Genomic DNA, 23,136 nt, shown 5'->3' on the forward strand with positions numbered 1-23,136 from the left:
CACACACATACACACACATACACACACATACACACACACACACACACACACACACACACACACACACACACTCTCTCTCTCTCTCTCGCTGGGTGACTTTACCCTGACTTTACCCTCTTACTCAGCCAGCCACTGACCCACTTAGTGTGGAATAGTGCACCAGACAGACAACAGGCTTTTTTACTCCAGGGCACTCTGGGAAAACCAAGCTAAAAACAACAAAAGATTCGTACACACTCACACTCACACTCACACATGGAGGAGAAGCGGAGTGGACAAGCTTACTCAGAGTCTGATAACGCAGACGATGGAGCGCTCAGCCAGCTTTGGTGCCATCAAGTAGTCCCATACTGGTTGGTCCAGTAATGTCATCACTTGACACATGAGCATACCTGGAAACGCGTCTATGTTGCCATATTTGTGAGGACCTCCATTGAATATACTCTCGTCTCTGGTCTTTGTTATATGACTTACAAGCAGCAACCAGTTAGCTTGAATGAAAGCAGGGAGGAACAACGACTGTGGCTCTACTTCTAAAGTTCACCAAAAAAACTGGATTCATTTGTTTAATCCATACAAAATCTAAAGGTGGTTTACTGGCGCATTATGTACCAGACTATTTCTTAGAGGGGACTTCCCGGAGTCCACAACATAACCCTGATTAAACAAACATGATGTGTCATATTAATAAGTGAATTTTACAGGTACAGGTTTGTGGATTTTGGACAGAGCCATCTGTTTCCCCTTGTTTCCAGTTTCTTTATGCTAAGCTAACATGAGAATGGTATCAGTCATCAAAACATTAAACTTCCTTTAATGTCTAGTTTCGCCACTGATCTTTAAGAGTATTGAGGCTGCAGTATGTGGCAACACTCATAGAAACGTACACACCCAACAATGCATGTAAGATGTATATATATATATATATATATATATATATAAAGTGTGACCACACCATGAAGCTTAAACACACAGTCTCATCGTTATTCACCACAATGAGGAATTAGAAGTGAAACTTTCCCTGAACGTGACGCTGCGCAGATGTAGCTACATCACACACAAAAAAATGGCACATACTATTGTATTTCAAGATGTCTCAGACAGCAAGAAAGAAACCTTTTTTTTTTTTTTTTAAGTTACAACATAAGGGCACAGCTATGGCAAGTTCTTCCTCCTTGATCTCGTGAGCAGCCAAGCGGGCGACAGACCAACCATCTAAAGTAACACCACAACTTCCCTTATCCTCTGGATATTTCAGTCAGTTTGAGACCTGCGGGTGCTGACTGCACGTGCTATGCCACAGTGACTGGGGCGAGGTCAGCATGTCAGTCTGATGGGTAAAAGTCACAAGTAGGATTTTTGCCCTGACATTGCACATTGGGCACCTGCACCCACTGTCCTCGCGCAGGCGGCAGCTCTGTTCTGTGTTGTCCGTCATTTCACTCATTCCTTGATTCGTTTTTGTCTTAGCTTCACCCTTCCCACCCTCTTTTTTCATTTTACTTCCTTGTAGATTCGCATGTGTCTGAATCTACATGAACTTGTTGCACAACTTGCATTCATGAGCAAGCCTTTCATTACTATGTGCATCTGTGTGTGTTTGGACCAAAGTGCTGTCAATCAGCGGGGGTTTTCAGAGGAGTCCTCCATGAAAGTTTCACACACTCTACGGTTAGTGTGAGTGTATGTGTGCATTTGTGCGCTTTATTTATATATTTATTTTCTATTAGCATGTGGAAGCTGTGACGTTGAGCCTACTATCAGAAAGAGGCCATCTGAAAACCCTGTCAGCACCTCTTCGTACCCTTCTTTTTATTTTCCTCCTTTCTACTTCCCTTTTTTTCCTCTACGGTTTACAAGGCCCTCACACACAAGCTCCAAAGGATTATCAGACACACCCCTTTTAGAGGCGCTGATCCCTACAGCTCCACTCTCACCTCACAATGTGCGTATATGTGTGAAAGCAAGCATCTGAACATTCAAGATCTTACACGTTCTACCCACTCTGCCAGAGAAAGGAAAGTAGAGGAGGAGAGAAACACACACACAAAAAAAAGGAAAACAAAAAGAGATGTGGTAAGATGAGAGTTGGGGGCAGCTGGGAAGGTGGCGGCAGATTGAGTGATTGCTACTAACCAACACTGAGAGAGACAGAGAGAGAGACAGAGAGAGAGAGAGGGAGAAAGAGCCAGAGAGCGGAGTTTTGGCCCGCAGCCAACTAGTGCCACCATGCAGCTTTTGTGTGGAGAGTTGACTTAGAAAGGACCTTTCAGAGACGGAGAGAAAAGAGTGGGAGATGACAGAAAAATACAGAAACGGTCAATGAGAGAATGCCAGAGCGAGAGGAGAAAGGGACAAAATAGGAGGAAAAATAATCACAAGAGGGGAGCTGTAAGGGAGAGGCCAGACAAATAAGGAGAAAAATGAGGCATGGGAGGAGGGTTTAAACCAGACGATATAGAGACTCATTCATGAGTCCGTACAGTAGATTAAAGAGATCAGGCCACAGCGACACCCTTCTCTTCCATCTCCATCCATCCTTCTTAACCCTCCTCCACTCAGTTTAGCCCAGAAAAGGTCACAAAGAAACTTCAACTTACACGCAGGCATGTTTTTAGGCATGCTGTGTAGTTTCTTGTCTTTTCCCAGGTGAGGTCAGGGGAAGTTCACTAAAGTCACAGTGACGCTAGCTGGGTAACGCTGCCAACCACAGCGTCGATGAGGCGATTACCTGCTTCTGTGAGACCATTGTTTCCTGTCATGCCAACATCCATCTCAAAATAACCATTAAAGCGCAACATAAAGATAGCAGTGGCTGAATGAAGGAAACGGTACGTGTGGTGGCTACACAAACACAAATACACGCTACACACACAGAAGACAGAAGGGGTAGCTGTGCGGTTGCCAGTGGTCTATTAATAGCGGGGTAATATAAATAACAGAGTGCTGCATGTGGGGAAAAAAGCTGCACCAGAGGGAGGGTGAGGTGACGTGGTGGGCAGGGGACACTCTGCGATTCATTAGGGGCCACTTTTCACCTGACTGTGTGTGTGTGTTTGTTTGTATCCTCATGGTTGTGAACAACATGCTAGTGGGTGAAAGGAAATACCCGCCTGACCTGTGAACATTAGTAAGTGTGTGTGTGTGTGTGTGTGTGTGTGTGTGTGTGTGTGTGTGTGTGTGTGTGTGTCTGTGTGTGTGTCTCTGAGTATTGTCATGTATGAAGCAGAGGACTTAACTGTGAGCGCCTGAGAGAACCGGGACAAAGAGAAGGGTGAGGGAAAGCAGAAGAGGGCCTCTTACGCCCCCGCTGAACCCTCTCTGCTCTCGGTAAACTGGGGCCCTGATGCCCATACTCGTACCCCCAAATAACCCCCTATAGCATGGGGGTATTTAAGTTCATGCCGCACATTGGCCCAAAGTAAATACTGAGACCTGATAACAATGTACAGTCTGCTTGGAGTCTTGCTAATGAAATTCCAGAAGAGTCACCATGGCATTGAAGTTCACTTCAAGCAGCGAGGGCAGACAGGAAGTGTGTGGAGTTTAGCCTGGGGATGAAAAATGATGATACCTTTCATTGGATAAAGATAAATAATGAGTTTCATTTGCTTCATTGCTTGTTTCATTGAAGAAACAGCTTGGCTTGCAAGGGGTGAAGATTTCATTGGTTGCACATTCTGCAAAGACAGAAAGAAAAGGTGAAGAGTGGGCGAATAAGAAGTGGAGAAGGAGTGGTGGGTCCCTTTGGGCAAAGATGCATATTTGAAAATTCATTGCAGTCTGGCTCATAACCTTTTTCAGCACGTCCTCTCTCTCCCCCGGACTTTCTGTCACTCTCCTCTGTCTGCTTTTTAATAAAAACAAAATGCCATGAAAGAATAGCATAACTGAGAATAATGAAGTATCTTGGCAGCACAGTTACTGTAAGGACCGTTGTCACTTTCTTGCTACATATTTCTCGCACAAAAGAAAGTCATGTGCTGACAGATCAAATAAATAAATAAAAAGGAGGTGACTGATAATGCACAGGGTTTTATGATTTTTGCAGGAAATAATCTAAACGAGGAAGTGTCATACACCTTTCATGGACCTTTCTGATCTTTAACAGGGGGATGTAAGAGACAAAGTAAAGTAAAAAAGCAGCCAAGAAGCACAAAAGAAAGTGGGCTTCTGTTATGTGCTGCTCAGCGTACCCTCCTACGCCTGTGGTCTCTGTTTAGAGTTCATGTCCTGTCTTAAACAACCACACACACACACAGATGAAATCAGGGTTTAGTTTTAAGTCCCTCACTGTTTTATTGAATCCAGGAGATTGAGATGTAATTCTCCATTCAATACTGTGAAGGTTTTTTAAATGTAAAAAAAAAAAAATGGCAGATATGTGAATAAATTGTGCAGAAAAAAAGCCTGCACAATATGAACAGCAGCTTCAATTTAGTACATTAACAGCAAATTGGTAAGACATGGAGATCAAAAGTCACAAATTGTGAGCAGAGAGTCAATAAATGGGAAAAAAGAAAACGTGCAGACATGTCCAACGGGGGGTGAATGAAAGCGAGGAGGACGTGCAGATTTGAGCTGACACAGCAGAGTCGAATTTGGCACCACAACGACGTCATCATCATCTCCTTTGGCAATGATTAATAAGCTTAACAGAAACGTGCTCCACACACACACACACACACACACACACAAGCAGACCTGTATAAACAAAAGCTTTGGCGCTCACGTTTGCTCATGCACGCACACACACACACACACACACACACACACACACACACACAAACAGACAAGAGCTCCCTTGCAGTGATGCACACATGTAATCAGGCATAATCATATTGGACACACAAACACCAAGCGCACAGAGACTGGTGAACTGGGTTATGCGGTCATGAAACAATAGCACTGCTCTAGAAACCGGGATTTCAAAGGATCCTCGTGTGTTATCAGCGCACAGGGTTCACAGGAAGTGATGCAATAACAACAGAAGGGAAGGGAGGGGTGTATTAGGGGGAAACAGAGGGCTAGGGAAAAGATGTCTGTCATAATTTCAGTTGTATGTCGTGAATTATTTGACACGACTGTGTTTAGCCACTGCTCACGGCCGACTTTTTTTTGTCGAAACACTCCTGAGACAAACTATGAAAGTTGTGTGCATAAATGGTCAAACCAGGGCAAGAAAAGGAGGAGAAGAGTAGAGAGTGAAGGCAAACCACTGCTCTCTTTCCTTTTGTCTTAGAGCAGGAAGTCACATGACTCCTCAGAGGGGCGGGGTCAAGAGGTGCTGAGAAAGAGGCTCGCTGTTGCTGGGAGAAAACTCTCCCAAGGTGTGTGTTTGTGGAGTTAGTGTGTTTTAACAGTGTGTGTGCGTGTGTGTCAGCAGTCGGGTGTTTGCCTTGAAAAGGTTAAGATCTCGCCCCATGCTAAAACACACACATAATAATACACACTCAAGACACAGATACAACTGTGTCAGTGTGGGTGAGTTGAAAAACCTCCACCGCAATCTCTGTCCCTCTCTCCAGCTGCTCAGCCGGTGTGTAGGAGGAAGAGAGCCGACAGGCCGGGAAGTGCTGACATCAGCAGAGAATGAGGGACACACACACACACACGTGCACACACACACACACGCACGGTCAAACAGAAACACTTTCTAGTGCAGAGGTCCTGAGCAGATGTAGTCAGGCAAGTTAAATTGACTCTGAGCCTGAGAGAAACAGGGATAGACTGAAAGAAAAGTTTGCTTCATAAGTGCTCACTGGCTCTAATAGCTCATCATTAAACCAGCAGAGTCACAGCAAACTGGTCCTGAAAATAAAACCCAAAAATGTCTGCAGCATGATTCACCATTATAGGTTTAAACAACCAGCACCAGCAATTTTAGTTTGAAATTGAAAGTTCTGGTTTATTAAGTCTAATTAAGTCTAATTCTTTAGTTTGGGCCATGAAGACTGTCTGTCTGTCTTCTGTCTGTCTGCCTGTCTTCTGTCTGTCTGTCTGTCTGACTGTCTGTCTGACTGTCTGACTGTCTGTCTGTCTGTCTGACTGTCTGTCTGTCTGTCTCCTGTCTGTCTGTCTGTCTGTCTGACTGTCTGTCTGTCTGTCTGTCTGTCTGACTGTCTGACTGTCTGACTGTCTGTCTGTCTGTCTGTCTGTCTGTCTGTCTGTCTGTCTGTCTGTAAACTGAGATGGGTGTTTACAGTGGACAGGTTGGGTAAAATGTTTAGGATTCCCTTCCTTTTCCCATCAAGATAAGTTTGGCTGACCTGAGGATATGTTTAAAAGCTGTCTGAGCGCCTGACTGCTCATGTTTCTTGTCATGTCAGATGTCTTTTTAGCAATGTCACACTCTTCCCAGATCACAGCAATTAACTTACTGAGTGCCTGACAGCAAGGAACGATAGCCCAAAGTAACTAGTTGTAGTAAACCGGAATTATCTTTTAAGCGTGTGTGTCATGGTACAGCATATGGTAAAAATCAGCAGCCTGTGGTCTGTGTGTGTGTGTGTATGTGTGTGTGTGTGTGTGTGTGTCAGTGTGTGTACTGTATCTGTTTTTAGCACCATTAGAGTGAAGAGCCCCATGAACACCAGCGGGGCCCCGACACTAATCCCAACCAGATGTGAACTCCACTGCTGTACCAAAACTCACACACACACTCACACCCACGCATGCACACACACACACACACACACTCACAAGAAACTGCATGTTGCTGCTTCCAAACAATTGAGCTCAAACTAGATTTGTTACCTACTGTTTAGTTAGCCAACATGATTATGTGTAATGCTATTATCGTCATAATCTGTCTCAATGAGATCATAGTTCACCTTCAGCGGAATTGTTAATTGAAGGTTTGACAGGTTATTAAACTGTGTACGTCAACAGATAGAAAACTATGTCCCATGGGAATATCCTGGATACATCCCCGTGGCATTAAGGACATGTTGTGGAAACTCTGGATCAAAGAGGCAGCACACTTCAGTGTCACGCACACACACACACACACACACACACACACACACACACACACACACACACACACACACACACCAGAGCAAAAAGTAGATCAAGCAGACAAGAGTAATGATAAAAGACGTGGACATAACTGAAATGCACAGAGGGAAGGTCAGGCCCTGTTCACATGGACACGTTTTCTATGCGCAGGTCACTGGAAACAGACACCAGACAGGCTGAAGACTGTTTGGAACTTGTAACCTTGCGTCTGACGTCATTGATGTTTGCTTACTGGAACCGGTGATACCCTTTTATTCAGGCCTCTGATTGGCCAACAATGGCGTTACAGTTAGGGTTATATCGCTGTCTGTTGATGTGACATGCTCTCAACAGTGTGTTTTCGCATTTTTGTGTGGACGAAGATTTTGGAGTTCCAGTGCATGTCTGACTTTGTAGTGAGCGTATGCATACAGTTTTACACCAGTGCAAAGTGTTTTTGAATACAGCAAAAAAGACAAGAAAAGGCAATGAACACAATACTGTATGGTGGCCCATGTCAAAGTTGTTGTGTGAGTAGTTTTTGTGCAGTAAGGCACTTTGGGAGAAAGACACTGTATTCTGCAGGACAGACGCACATGTTTGTGTTATATAACTCGAAGGACGTTTTATTGGCTTTAATTCACTTACCACCGTCATTAACCTTGACATCATGCCTAATATTAACAACTCCACTGCAGCAGACAGTTTGGTGGCCCCACATGTCAGCACAAAGTAATCTTATATATTTGACTCCCTCAAGATTATGTAAGGCAGTGATTCTCAAGCCTTTTGGCTCATGACCGCTTAAAATGAAGCAAAATCTTCTTTGTGATTGTTTATCACATGTTATGGTTTCAGTTTGGACATGAGTTGTGAGAAGTTTGACAAAAAGTGAAGTTTTCCTTTTGAAAGGATTTTAGAGGCCCTGAAAAGGTGAAAGTATCCTGTATATAATTATGTGTAACGTAAATATATGATTGATGAAATTATATGTTTTTATCATCATTTCATCGTCTTTAATCATCTTGGGACCCACAGATTTATCTCAAGATTCCTTTTCCCTAGTTTGGGAAATTCTAATGTACCTAAATTTCTTCTTTCATTGTTGGTGAAAATTGCAAAACTAATTTCTTTAGCTGCTGGTTCAAGGACAATCTTCGTTTTTTATATATTTTTATTAGTTTTATAATGATAACATACAGATTAGAATAATTGTTTTTACAATATAGTGTGTTTCAAAACAAAGTTACAGTAAGTATTAATAGAAACAAAATCACAAAAAATCAGTAAAGCAAAAAGATCTGATCTAAAAGGGGAGATAACAGTCAGGAAGAAATAGATTTGTCATTTTCTGTGTGTGCAGATTTGTAGCCAGTGACCAGATACCAGAAATTAATTTGGGTTGCTAAGAAAAATCCACATTCTCTGTCACAGAGGGTTGGGATACATCTCTCTGCTGCAGGTGCTGCAGCTCTATAATCTGTCATTTAGTCTGTATTTGCACAGAAACATCTGAGGTAGCACAGATCTTCCATAAATTTATTACAGATTTCCAGTGTAATTCAAAACCTAATCAGTGTCCTCAGTTCACCTAGAACCATTTTGTTCTGTGCGGAACAAAAGCTGGTCCTCGATGGAAATACAAGTATGCGCACAGGGCAGAGTGGTGTTTAAGGGAGGCGATAGACCTCAGTCAACCCCTCACCCAAGCTATGCACATAAAAACAGCATGTCCTCCTCCCCACCTCTCTTCCCTCAGTCCCTCCGCTTCTCTCTCCCTTGACCTGGCTCTCTCCTGTCCTCTCGCTTTTCCTTCCACTGGTGGAATAAATCGTCTTACTCCACGCGTTTTTTGTTTTTTTTTTCTCTTCTTTCAAACACATACAGTAGCGAATCGAGAAATTCGCCTTTGAAGGTTTTCCTTTTAATGGTATCCTCAGTGTTCCCCCACAAAGAAATGCAAGACTGTCCTATATATAAATTATTTATTTACCATTAATAAAGCCATTAGTTATTCCTCCTAAAACCTTTTAGAAATGGCGCTTTATTAGAGTGGTAATAGCAAGTCAAGAATAAAATACCACATAATAGTAACACAGTTGATCCAATATTGAGCCAGAATCCAAGAGTAAACAAGTCAACTAGACAGAAAAAGGGCGACAGACATGGGTGAGATCAACACAACGTTTCTTTGATCAATGTGGAAAAACTTGTGGAGGTAATATGCTCCTGAAAATGATGTCAGCGGGATGGATACGGTAATGGGTTACAGCAAAACAAAAACAACCCATCCGCAAGCAAGAAAATTGGTTAATATAAACATAACACCGGGCCGAATGAATGTAGTTGAATGAAATGTAAATTCGGTCTGATTATCAGGCCAGAATCAAAGGTTTAAACAGGAGATTTTCATGCTGAATCAAGCCTTGGGAGTACGTCAGCAACCACCACCAGTCACCCACTATTGTCTGTGCGGAAAATGAACGAAACTTTTACATTCAAATCCTGGATGCCAAAAATAAATCTTCCCATTTCGCCACTCCATTGCTCTTGATATAGGTGTGAGGGTTGCGGTGTAGATGGCAGGCTCATTTCCCAAATGTGTTCCTTGCCGCCCTCGCCGTATCTTCCCACAGGAATAGCAACATTCCCCTTCCTGATAATTGAATGATGCTGCCCTTCCCCCTTCTTCTCCCTCTATCCCTCCGCTCCTCGGAGCTTCTCGTATCGCACCGAGATGTAATTAATCACATAGTCACCCTGTTAGTCTTAATACTAAGGGTGCCCTCTTTTCCACTATCTCTCCGTCTTCACTCTATACTCTTTATCTTGCTCTGTCTCCCTAAATCTCTCTCAGTGTCTATCAATCTGTACCTCTCTCTCTATCACACACACATACTCGTGTAGTTTGAAGGTCTCATTAATCACCTGCTCACATTGAAAAGCTCTGTAATGCATACCAGTGGGATCATTTGATGGCTGGCCTGTCTTTTTTACCCTTGTCTCTGCATACTCACGTACTTTATGCACCACCACACCACTGGGCTTTCATTCTGAGTGTGTGTGTGTGTATGTGTGTATTAAGAGTGTGTCTGTCATCAGCGGCGCTCATACACCAGGATGAATACGATAATCGTCGCTAGCAGACTTGCCCTCTGTTCCCTCTCTATTTTTAGAAGTCAGATGTTGAAATAGTTCAAGTTCTTAAAAAGGGCAGGCTGCGAGTCACCACGGCATCGTCATCGTGCCGGGGCAGAGGATCTGTCAACCCGACCCCGCAGACAAACCCAAACAACATTCATTTCACACAGCAAATGAATTATTTTAAATCCACCAGCAGTTCATCACCACACTGGCAGATGGTTCATGGTGTGCTTCAGAAATGCCCTGACGCTATTTTTTATTTTCTATTACAACTGATCAAAAGAGTTTGACAGATTGAAGTGGCATTTTAAAAGAAGTTTGTGTTATGTTCAAGGTTGATTATTGGTCATTGTCACCCCTTTTTTACTGTTATCACAATGTAGTAGGATTTTACAGGATCTATGTGACAAAATGCCCAAATTTGCCTGGTATTTTATCGGCTTGCTAGCTGAAAGACATCTGAATTTGGTTGTTGTGTCCTTGAAAAGTTTCTGAATTGAATTTCCAGATGATTGAAATGGTCCAAATGACTGCTCTTGTGATATTAAAGTATACATGGCAGAATATTTGACCCATGCTGTGTAAATTCAATCAGCATGTGTCGTCTTTGTCTCACTCAGATGTTTCTGTTGTCAGTGTGCTCGTGTGTGTGTGTGTGTGTGTGTGTGTGTGTGTGTGTTTGTGTGTGTGTGTGTGTGTGTGTCTGTGTGTGTGTCTGTGTGCGTGTGTACGTTCTTGGCAGCCGCAGTTGCTCCGAAGCTTAAGGACACCGTGTCCTGGAACTCGGGTTGATAAAACCCAGCAGGGATGTCCTGTGTCATCCCAAAGCAAAGCGTAGACGTCCCGTACAGAGCTGTAACAAACAGTGTGTTCTTGAACGTACACTGACGGTGATTTCCTCATAAGTTTGTTTGCATGGGAGACAGAAATTTGATTTTTTTTTTTTATGTTGTTGTAGTTTTAATTTTTCTAGATCCAAATAATGAGAATATCTAATGACGTAACTCCCTATCCCTAGCTGCTTCTCATATTCCTTCTTCCAGTGTGTGTGTGTGTGTGTGTGTGTGTGTGTGTGTGTGTGTGTGTGTGTACACTTCCCACCTTGACCATGAGCCACATGCTCCATAGGAGTTGAGGTGACAGTCCAGCACTGATCAAAACACACTGACCCAGTGAGGCCTTACAAGGATAACGACTAACCATGCCTTTCAACCGGCCCACACCGATTGGCTCTTTTAGGTGGGATGGGTCGGCCGACTCCCCCACCTCAGGCTAACTGATTGGAGGAAATGAAAGAGTAAACAAGGAGTTGTTTGAGCATGTGGTCTTACACAACAGGGAACACACTAGAGATCCAGACAAAGAAAGACAGAAGAGAGGGAGAGGAGGACAGAAGGGAAAGACAGAGAGAGAGAGAGAGGTCGACAATGCAGTAGTGAGGTCTCGGAGATGACAGGAGCAGCCCTTTTTATGATTTAACAAGGTCACAACTCTTGGAAAGAAGCTTGTGTGTGTGTGTGTGTGTGTGTGTGTGTGTGTGTGTGTGTGTGTGTGTGTGTGTGTGTTCACTTTAACAGCAATTTAATTCTAAGAGGAACTTGATATCGCTGTTCACACCATAATGATGGATTTGTCAGTGTCAATAAAGTATTATAGATTCAATATGAGAGACTTTTGATGACAAAAAAATTATAATCTGTTTCCTCAATTGTTTTAACATTTAAGTGTGTGTGTATATATGAGTGTAAGTGTGTGTGTGTGTACCTATTCACAAAAAAGAGGAGCAAAGGGGGAGTAAGTGCAAAAATATAAGCCGAATGAGGTGTAACAAGATTCTTTTTACCAGGCTCCAGATCCCTGTCCAGTGTAAACACACACAAACATAGACACACACACACGCACACATACATACACAAAAATACAACTTAAACACACACAAGCTGGGAGAGACACCCGGCCGCTGGCCGGGAAACGCACATATGATTGAAGAGAATGGAATGTTCTGTCTGCAGTCCAGAGCTCATGGCTGCTGGAACCCAGACCAAATGTGTGTGTGTGTGTGTGTGTGTGTGTGTGTGTGCGTGCGTGTGTGTGTGTGTGTGTGTGTGTGTGTTTGTGTAGGGTCACAGTATAAATAACCATCCTCTCGCTCTGTTGTGTTAGCGTAGACCAGCCAGGCTGTTTATTTATAAATCGCCTTATACATGTCAAAGACCTGTGTGTCGCCAACGCCTCTACCTCACTCTCCCTCCAAAACTTTCATTTTCTCACCTCACCTCATCTCTGCATGGAGGTGTGCTTCATATATACACCTGTGGTCATAATTTTGGTCACAATCTTTGAGAACAACATTGATACAGTAGCTAAATATTGAATTTGCTCCGTGTAAATTCTCCTTAACCACAGTGTATCACAAAAAGTCCAGAAGTGTATTTTATTTTTTGTAACTTTATGAGCTGATTTTTCCAAATACAGAATGGTTAAATATCTTTATATACACTGTATATCATGTACTATCACATATCAACAGCAAATTATTTAAAAGGCAACATAAATTAAAGCTCCATAAAATTTGTAAATCAACAGTAAATAAATACCCTAAATATCTAAAAGAAATCTATAATAAATAAATAAAATAATGCATTTGCAGCCTAAAATACGATTAACTCTTTTGTGTCTGTCTTTGTTTATTTATTCATTCTTTTTTGACTCTGACATGAGTTGATAAGGCATCAAAATACATGTTTTGCATACTTAATATGAATTAATTATTAGTATTTTCTCTTTTTAACTACATGAGTCCAAACTCACTGAACTAATTTTTCCAAATTAGTGTAAAATATTATTACATGTATTTGTGGCTTAATTGTGGGCTTATGCCCTCATTTGTTTCTTTGTTTCTTTATTAATATATCGGTTTATTTAAGAAGGATGGTGCAATTCAATAAACATAACTGTAAATGTGCCAGAGTTATTTTTTTCCCTTATATAAAAGAACAGAAAACCAAACAATGAGCTCCTTTGTCTTTATCTGGCTATTGTTTGCTCATTTTATACCTGTGACTTATATGTCATTCATTTGCTAGGACGCTACCTGTCACCTGTATGCACAAAGTTAATCTTGTTTGCATTCTCTAAGGAAAGAACACTTCATTGAAAGACAAGCATTATTTTACCCACAGCCCATTGTCAGTCCCTCGTCTTAAATGGCAACTAATAGTGCACAAGTTGTCCGCTTGACCCAGCAGCGGTCACTGTTGACATTAGACTCAGATTAGTGCTGGTTTACATAATGGCTGATAAAGTGTGGTTATGTTTGGCCAGGACTCGCACACACATACACACAGTGTCAGTGGGTGGTTAAGTACACCAGAGGTGTGAGGCTCAGGTCACAGGGTTTGTCCAATCACAGCAGTGGACGCAGGGTTAAAGGGGAGGGGTGTATGAGGTGAGAGCTGCAACCTCAAAGCACTTTGACCTTTGACTCGTTGCTGTCTCCTGGCTCCATGACACTGTAACTCTCTGACCTACTGCTTCCCTGCAGCACAACACATGAAGAGCTGTGTGTGTGTGTGTGTGCTGAGTTTTGTGTTCCAAGTGTGTGTGTGTTTTTGCAGTGTATTTCCTCACTCCAAAGGCAGAGAAGGTTGTGTCAGGGTTGGGCTGACCATGAAAATGTTTCTTTTACTTTCAGAGTAAAGGAACCTGACAAAGTGAAACCGAGCCATTTCATACATTGGAGTTCAGATATGTGCTGTAGCTGGATGATGAAATACACTTGCAACACAGTGTAGACCCTCCCTTCTCTGCACTGCCTGGCTACGCAAGCCAATTTCCATCCACCAATCACCACTGCTGGAACTAGCACAGCTACAACCAATTAGAAAGCATTCTTAGAATCCTCTGGACCAATCAGAGGCATTTGCTTCTGAATGACCTCGTGGGTGTTAATTTCTACACATTTTCAACACGCATCACTGGTAGTAAATTGATCTAATTCCCTCAGAGCAGACTTAAAATCTCCTTAAAACACCTCCTTAATTTTTTTGTACACACACCCACTACATTCAGATTTACATAAATGCAAACATATGAGTTCCCACCTACGCACCTTCAAACATCAGAATAATGAGAGAAAGGAGAGAGAGAGAGATTCCTAGCGTGGTTGCTGACAGTGATTAATTGTTCCCACATGTTGCTGACGGACAAAAAGGCCTCTGTGTTCCTGAGCTCTGGCTGCAGCTGGTGCGCACACAAACACACACACACACACACAAACACACACACACACACACACACACACACACACACACTCACTCACTCACACACATACACACACAGCTGGGGCCTGTCTCACAAAGCAAGCTTAGCTCTGTCAGGCTACTTTGAGTTAGTTGGCTTCAAAAATGTAACACCAGCGAACCTGGATAACCGGCCTCATGAACAGTTGAATCTCTCACCCAGCATTTTCTTGTTTTCTAGACCAGAGGAGGTTATGATATCAAACCATTCATAGAGGGTGTCAACAGATAGGCCTCTTCTTTTAATAGCAGATAAGATAGTTCAGTTCAGCTCAGTGGTCAGCAAATTTTATAAAACAGTTGACATGCCTACTAGTAGCCCAGTAGTCTGCTCTAAAAGTGGGTATAGGAGGAAATGGATGATTAACTTTGTATTCTTCCATCAAAATGAACAAACTATTATGATGAAGAAATACACGCTTCAGATTCTGTAAATGTGTAAATGAAAAGACTTATAATGGCACAGTGGTGAAACATTTCATTGAAACATACACCGATCAGCCATAACAATAAAACAGGTGACTGCTTTTAATGTTTTTGACTGAGTCAAGCCATGAAGCCGTGGAAAATAATTCAAACCACATATTAAGTTTTAAATCCAATTAGTAATGGTTCAGAACAAATTCTTAAAACAGGCCATGGATATACACCAATCAGCCACAACAATAAAACAGTTACCTGTTTTATTGTTGTGGCTGATTGGTGTATGTGTCACCTGAATGTGTGAAGATTTTACATTCGAGTAACTGATATTAGTTAGAAATCATTTAAGTGGGCTAACCTGCCCAATCCTTATCATAAAATAAGCTAATTTGCTAATTAGCTAATTGGTAAAGGTGGCACCAATCTTCTCATTTAACTCTCCGTAAGAAAGCAAATGAGCCTTTTTTTTCCCCCCAAAGTGTCACATGAGAGAAAAAGAGGTGCTGGGTGCAAAACAGTAAAATAAAGGGAAATATAAGGTCAAGAGAGGCAGAGAACTTAAAAAAAAAAAGAAAATCCCTTAAATTAGCCGGGCAGAGTCAGCAGCGTCATTACTCCTTGGAAGGCTTTTGCTGCAAGCTGTAGTGGTGTATGTGTGTTATTTAGCTCTCATGGCTGCATAGTAGGAGTTATGAATCAGAGCCGCTGTCTCAGTGAGCTGTTTTTATTAATGGGCTTTGGGAATACCCCAGAGGAGCTACAGCAGTAAGCATACAGTATCCCACACATACAGAGATGTGCCATGTACACACACAAAGCCATACAGGGCATACAGTATATCCCTTCTGCTCCATCTCTATACAGTGGCGGTGAATGAACGATTGTTTGTGGTGCTCAAAGTTTAAAAAAGATTATAGTTGAATAATTTGTTCATACAGAAAATATATCTCTGAATTATCCAGAATAACTGGGATCAGTACAGTACAGGGTTTGTGAGCAAGCAAGATGGAGGATCGGCCTCAACGTAATATATATATATATATAGCACACACATTTTTCTTTCTGTCCTCTTGCAGCTATCCTCTTCTCACCATCTTTCTCATCATCACTCACTCACACTTCCATCCCACCCAATTTTTCTTTTTTCTTTCTTTCTTTCTTTTTTTTTTTTTTTTTTTATTACTGTCCATGCTTCGGTTGCAGATGTCCCGTTTCCTTTTATTGCTGCTCCATCACATCAAGTTAGAATTACCTCACCTGACATTTGAAGGATACGAGCAGTGGCACGGAAAAGAGAAAGATTAAACAAGTGGCTTTGTCGGCGGGGGGAGGAGGGAGTGGGAGGATGCTGGGATAAAGAGAGTGTAGGAAGAAGCGAAGGAGAAGGATTGATGAAGTGTCAGGTGCTGGCAGGTAAATGTTTACAGCAGAAGGAGAAGGAGACTCAGATTCCATTCATTCTGCTCTTCATTCATCCAACCAGAAGTTCTCTTTTTTCCTTTACAAAGTCGATCTTCTGTCATTATTTACATCTTCCTGGCAGCTGGAAACATTTAACTAGTGTGTGTGTGTGTGTGTGTGTTTATGCATGTGTGTGTGTGTCTGTGTTTGTAAAATGTTCTGTAATAAAGCAGCATTACGTCATGCCTCAAGAGATGCTGGCAGAGGATAAACACTGGTCTCCCTGGTATCTCTTCTCATCTTACCTCATTTCATATACATGAATACACACCCGCACACACACACACACACACACACACACACATACATACATTCATTCACTTGGGAAACGTACATTCACATACACACACCATTAATGATTACATGCAGTTTTTTATGGATTTGCTAATAGACAGCAGTGCCTGCACAAAGCACACAGTCCTGCAGAAAACAACTTATGCATTTAAATGTGCAAAAGACTCAAGAGGCTAAAAATTCTAAACTCTATATTTCAACTACCAAAAAACACACACATACTTGTCAGATACACACACACACACACACTCACATAGGGTCAGAGGTTCAGTTTTGCCCCAGAGATCAAACTTTTGGAGTCTGCCAACGTAGCCCTCAGTAACCTAAGCCCGCTCTTTTTCCTCTCTGATTGAACTGCTTTTGACCAGAATAACAATCCAGACCAAATTGTCTGTAAACTGTTGCCCAGGAAAGACGGGCCTGCTTTATGGAAAACAATATTGTGATTCCCACAAAAACAAGAAAATTTTGGCCCTCGATGGTTTGAACCCAGAAATCTGTTCTGTTTTAGGGAGTAAAAATATACATAGCAGGAAAACAAAGAAGGAAATATGCGTGCATGTTGCGGATGGCGGTTGGGTTGTTTATATGGGAGGATATAGCATAGCCCCAGAGTCCCTCAGGGCCCATAAGAGCTATGTGTTTGTGAAACAACAGAAACTGGGAGGGAGGGGGTATGGAAAGAGAAGGAGACTGATGCAAAATAATGAATTCGACAAGGTCTGCAGTGGCTTGTGGGGCACAACAAGAGGAAACCAAAAGAAGAAAGTGAAATAACAACAGTAAAGTTAAAAAGGTCATAATCATGTGTCCTAAATTTCCCAATGCTTTTCTCAAAATGCAGTTTTATAAACGTTTATAGTGAAGTCCCATTACTCTGAGTCCACATTTGAGAATGTAACTGAGCGTATGTGCATATTTATCTCAGCATTTGTGTGTCATCAGTATGCTGTCATATAAGAACCATGAAATTATGTCCTCTTAAGTGACCAGATGGCTGCAAGTGTGTGTTTGTGTGGGTGTCTGTGTGTGAAGGGGGGGGTTGTCCAGATGGACATGTGCATGGGTGTGATTTACAGAACAAGTGAAGTTGCAATATCCAGTCTAAAATAACTGCAAAACCCGAGCTCACATCATGTTATCCTTCATTTAACCTGCACTAATTAACTACTGAAAATGAGTAGTGGCTGAAATGAACTGACATCTCTACAGTGTAAACATGTTATGTCAGTCCTTTCTATTGTGTAAATGTAAACCCTTGATGACACGCAACTGATCTACTCTTGTTTAAATAGTTTAATAGGTTTCTTAGCCTTTATGTCTTTTGTTGTGTTTTAAATATAACCCAGTTAAGTGACATCAAACTGAAATCTCTGATGGTTCTGATTCCTTCCATCCTGAAAACTAGGCGAACCGTTCAGCGTCTTCTTCTTCTCCTACTGTAGCTGTTATGCTCAGAATTAGCACTTGAAATATGACGAGGTTGTAAGAGTTATGTGCCGATACCAGAGTACAAAGCAGCTCTCTAGCGCTTCTAGATATTTACATAGGTCATACTCAAAAGTTTGATTAGTGTATGGAAATGAGCCATGCTTACAGCCATGCTATCAGCTCTGTGAGGCTGCACATACTGTAGCCATAGTGGTGCTTTGAGCTGAATCATAACATGAGCATGCTAACATGCTCACAGTACCACTGCTATAATGTTTCTGGCGTGTTAGCCATATACTGTCTATGGTGTTAGCTTGCTAACACTTGCTAATTAGCATTAAACACAATGTAGGCTACAGCTGAGGCTGATGGGAATGTCATTAGTTTTGCCATTTGTCATTAGGTATGAGGTCATGAACCAAAGTATTGGACACATTTTGACTTCATGATGGCTCCAGAGGAAAAGTCAGAGGATCATCAAAGTTCATCCCAGGGTGAACATGAATAAGGGAATCAAATTTCACAACAGTCTGCACGACAGTTGTTGAGACATTTCACTCAAATCACAAATGTCAAGTTCATGGTTGTGCTGGAGGAAAAGTTGGATTCAATTGGAGTCGATAGAAGTTGCTAGAAGGCCTAAAAGGTGTGTAACACTGCTAAATATGCGTCTATATTTTACAAAAGATTGTCCATCTGTTAACTATGTATGTAGACAAAGCCAGTAGTGAGCCAACAAGTGACTCAACAGGGCTGTTATGTGGCAGTTCTGGCCGTTAATATGTACGTACATCTCTGCGTCGCGAGTAAAACCCTTGATCATTACCAGGGGCTGTCATGTGCACCAGTTCCCCTCAAATGAGCCTCTTGGGCTCACACAAGGAGGGAGCTGAGAGTTGATCAATATACAAAAGCCAAGCCTCACACACAGGCATGCACAGACACACATGATCTCACACAGAATGTGCTCCTTATGCAACATGGGCTCATTGTACGTGGTATTCATAATCGAGGAGACGCTTGATTATAGACCACTGTCGCTCTTTTCTCTTTTATACTCACAAGACAAAAGCTACAGTGGGAACAATGCAGACATCAGCACTAAGTGCTGTTGCACGTTAATGTGTTCCTGTCTATATTTAGTGGAAGAACAATTGAAACAATAGGCTTTTTGCTTTGTTTGTGTGTCTAATCACCAAGAGCAACTGTTTGCGTTGCTGCAGAATCTGTGGTAGTGGGTGGTTTATGGATCAGTGTTGTTGAACTTAATGAGATGTATTCATTGAATGTGTCATTGGCAACAGGAAAGAAAGAATACAACAGATCAATATTGATGACAGCCATTGTTTGAGTAATTGTTTCAAAAGGATTTTGCACACATCGCTCACCACAACCTCCTCTCTTTCTCTCTTGTGTTACAGAACTCCATCCGGCACAACCTCTCCCTCCACAGCCGTTTCATTCGCGTCCAGAACGAGGGAACAGGAAAGAGTTCCTGGTGGATGATCAACCCCGAGGGAGGAAAGGGTGGCAAGGCTCCTCGCCGCCGTGCAGTCTCCATGGACAACAGCAACAAGTACACTAAGTCCGCCCGTGGCCGTGCTGCCAAGAAGAAGGCAGCGCTGCAGGCTGCAGCTGCTGCAGCAGGTGAAGGAGGCGGGGACAGTCCTTCAGGTCTCTCTAAGTGGCCTGGAAGCCCGACGTCACGCAGCAGTGAGGAGCTGGATGCCTGGACAGACTTCCGTTCCCGCACTAACTCCAACGCCAGCACTGTGAGTGGTCGGCTCTCACCCATTCTGGCCAACCCTGAGCTAGATGAGGTGCCCGATGATGAGCCCCCTCCCTCGCCTATGTTCTACTCCAGTCCTGGCAGAGCACTGTCTCCTGGCAATGCCACGACCAACGGGAAAGCTGTGCCGACCGAGCTGCCTCGCCTGGCAGACCTGGCAGGCACAATGAACCTGAATGATGGACTCACAGATGACCTGATGGATGAATTGCTGGATAACATCAACCTGGTGCCAACCACTTCCAGCCAGAACGCTCCAAATGGTTCCTCAGGGTTCAACTTTGGGTCCAAACCCAATGGGCTAGGCTCACCTTCCTCCACCTCCTCTCCATCCTCCAACTCTTCGTCTAACGGTGGAGGAAATGGCTACAGTAACTCCATCTTTGGCCCCCACACGACGGGTTCCTCTCTGCGTCCATCCCCCATGCAGACCATCCAGGAGAACAAGCAGACCTCCTTCTCCAGCATCAGCATGTCTCGCTTTGGCAGTCAGACACTACAAGACCTGCTTAGCTCTGACAGTCACAGCCACAGCGATGTCATGATGACCCAATCTGATCCGCTGATGTCACAGGCCAGCGCTGCCGCTGTCATTTCCCAGAACTCCCGCCGTGGCCTCATGCTCCGCAATGATCCCGTAATGACCTTTGGGACCACCGGAGGACTTCAGGGCAGCCAAGGGGAGATGCTGCAAAGTAACAACCACAACCAAAGCTCCCTGAGGTCTTTAAACGGAGGCCTGAACCTAGCCAATGAGGCTAACGTTCTGGCTAATGCCAAGCAGCAGCTCCTGCTCTCACCCTTGGGAGGAAATGGGTCCTCCTCCATGCAGATCGACACATCGATCTTCCTGAATGGAACAGTTAGCAACAGTGGAGGGATCTGTCAGGATCGTTTTCCGACAGATCTGGACTTGGACATGTTCAATGGCAGCCTGGAGTGTGACATGGACTCCATCATCAGGAACGAGCTGATGGACGCAGACGGCTTGGACTTTAACTTTGACTCTCTGGCCAACATGAATGGAGTCGGCAACTTCACTAGCACCAAGCAGACCTCTCAGAGCTGGGTACCTGGCTGAGAGGGTCAGGCCGGGAAGGAGCAGAGCAGGTATGTATGTGTCAGTGTGTGTAAATGATGTGGCATTTGAGAAAAGGTGAGCGTATTTTGATGAAGGAAATGGGGAATGCGCCAATCCAAGTTTTTCTCCCCCGATACCAGTTAGACTCTCATACTAGTGGTTATTCAATTTTTTTATGTAAAATCTGTAATGATTTGATGTGTACAATGTGTACGCTAACATGCGAGTATAACTATAAGGGCAATCATCGACCATGTTGTTAAGGTTATGAAATTGTATAACACGGTGCATAAACCTTATAACTACAGTCACACCATCACATTTTTGTCTAATACACACACAGATCCTTCTCTCACTGTCCTGTGTACGTTTACAAAGAAAAGACTACCCTGAACCAAATTACATGCTTCTTCTTCTGTTCACCTAACCACTTCAGCTATGTTGCTTTGTCTTTTTAACCAGACCAAAACTGACTTGCTAAAGAACTTTGCCAGTAGTTTTTCCGCCATTTGCTAAAGGTTTATTTCTCATCAGCAAGCTTAGTTCAATATGTAATAAAAATGTATATTGAGTCAATGCAAAGTTTCAAAACAATATCTCCTATGCCAATAAAAAGTGTTGAAAAAGTCTTTATCTACTGTTTATGGGGTAAATCTTTGGAAATGTTAACAAACTGCTAAGGCCATTGTCAACACTTTACTGTGATGTTTCCTGTTTCACATTAAAATGTATTTATTGTGAAGCACAAACTACCTGTAGTAGCTTTAAGTACAATAGCTTATCACTGCAAATCAACAGCATGCAACTGTATTTACTGTGCTTTGGTGATGTTTGGCCAACACCTGATCCACTTAATAAGGTCAGTATTACAACACAGCTGATCGATGCATCTTTAGAAATGTTTGAATTTAGATCAGAAAAGATTTATTTTTTTAGGGCACAAATAGTCGTAATAATATGATTGCCTTATCTCTTTTTCACTTCAGGTCTGAACTGTGTGGTGCAAGAGAAGATCAGACACACAACACCCTTTTTGCCAAACCTGCCATCAGCACAACGTAAAATACAAACCCTGTGTTTACAGAAGAAGACTTCCTCTCGAGAGCTTTACCTTCGCTCCCACACTGGTGAACCATGAACGATCCGACAGACTCTAGAGATGCTGCACACAAGCCCTCAAAGCCTCCTGTGAAACAACAACAACAAGAAAGCTATGTCAAACAATCACAACAAACTCACAAATCTTAGAATTATGCAATTTTCCTTTCGACACCCAGTCTGTTGATATCAAAGAGACTGTGCTTATCAGAAGGGGTTTCAGGTGGAATACAAGGACTAAATATCAAGCAAAGATGGAAGGAGTGCACGGTGCAGTTGTTCCCATTGAAGACAAAAAAAAAAAAAGAAAAAGACAAAAGTGTAAAGTGAAAAAATCAAGAAGTGATATGGTGTAAATCTGATCAAGTGGTTTCCTGGAATGTGTTATGTTGAAAAAAAATCCCTCTGTTCTCATTTAGTGATTTTAAACGTTCAGTGTTTGTTTTGTTTTTTTTGGGTTTTCCTGTATCTTACTCACTGAGCAGCCGCGCATCCAAATACATGCAAACACACATAACAGACAAAACTACACTTTGCCCCAGTTTGCAAGATTTCAGAACCTTAGAAGTTCTCAGTATGATGCCATGCACTTCCTGTTTTGTTCTTACAAATTGCTTGAATTTAACGTAACCGCAGCATACTGAGGGTTATATTACAATTAGCTGAATACTACAAAATAAGTTTTCTCTTTTGTGTATATCTAACTGTAAAAAAAAAAAGAAAAAGTGAAAAAAGACTATAGGAAGAAAATCTCTGTCATGGATGTTTGTACAGTGCAGGGCAGTGGAAAGTTCAAGAAGGAGGGAGGGGAAGATACCGACTGTCTTTTCTTAGGTTTCTTAGCTTCTGGTGAGGTCTGTCGAGGTCGTTTATCACAGCATATGATGTAGCCAAAATGAATACCTGTGTCCTAGGGTTGTGAACATTTCCACACCATAACAGGTGCTATGTAAACAGTGTTGAATCCTGTCCTGAGAGCAAGCCGTGCATTTACTTTCGTTTTTTTTGTTTGTTTGTTTGTTTGTTTTTGTTTTTACCCATGACCTGCAGAAGCCCGAAGCTGCAGCCACTTGTAGCACGGCAAGGTCGAACCTGTAGACGGCGGGTGGGGGGGT

The 23,136-nt window shown here is 42.5% G+C and overlaps 1 protein-coding gene across 2 annotated transcripts in view; it reads left to right on the forward strand.

Annotated features, from left to right (window-relative positions):
- The window catches only part of foxo3b (forkhead box O3b), a 43,306-nt gene extending 20,850 nt beyond the window's left edge, over positions 1 to 22,456 (forward strand). For both annotated transcript variants that reach the window (XM_023410785.2, XM_087175264.1), the window contains exons 3-4: positions 19,475 to 20,952; positions 21,910 to 22,456. In XM_023410785.2, the coding sequence (XP_023266553.2) occupies positions 19,475 to 20,923 (1,449 nt within the window). In that variant the 3' untranslated portion in view covers positions 20,924 to 20,952; positions 21,910 to 22,456. The remainder of the gene's footprint in view (positions 1 to 19,474; positions 20,953 to 21,909) is intronic.
- The last annotated feature ends 680 nt before the right edge of the window (positions 22,457 to 23,136 follow it).

This window comes from Seriola lalandi, unplaced genomic scaffold (genome assembly GCF_002814215.2).
Source record: "Seriola lalandi dorsalis isolate HSWRI2012SDOR001 ecotype SW California unplaced genomic scaffold, Sedor1 jcf7180002054438, whole genome shotgun sequence".
In the NCBI taxonomy this organism is placed as follows: domain Eukaryota; kingdom Metazoa; phylum Chordata; class Actinopteri; order Carangiformes; family Carangidae; genus Seriola; species Seriola lalandi.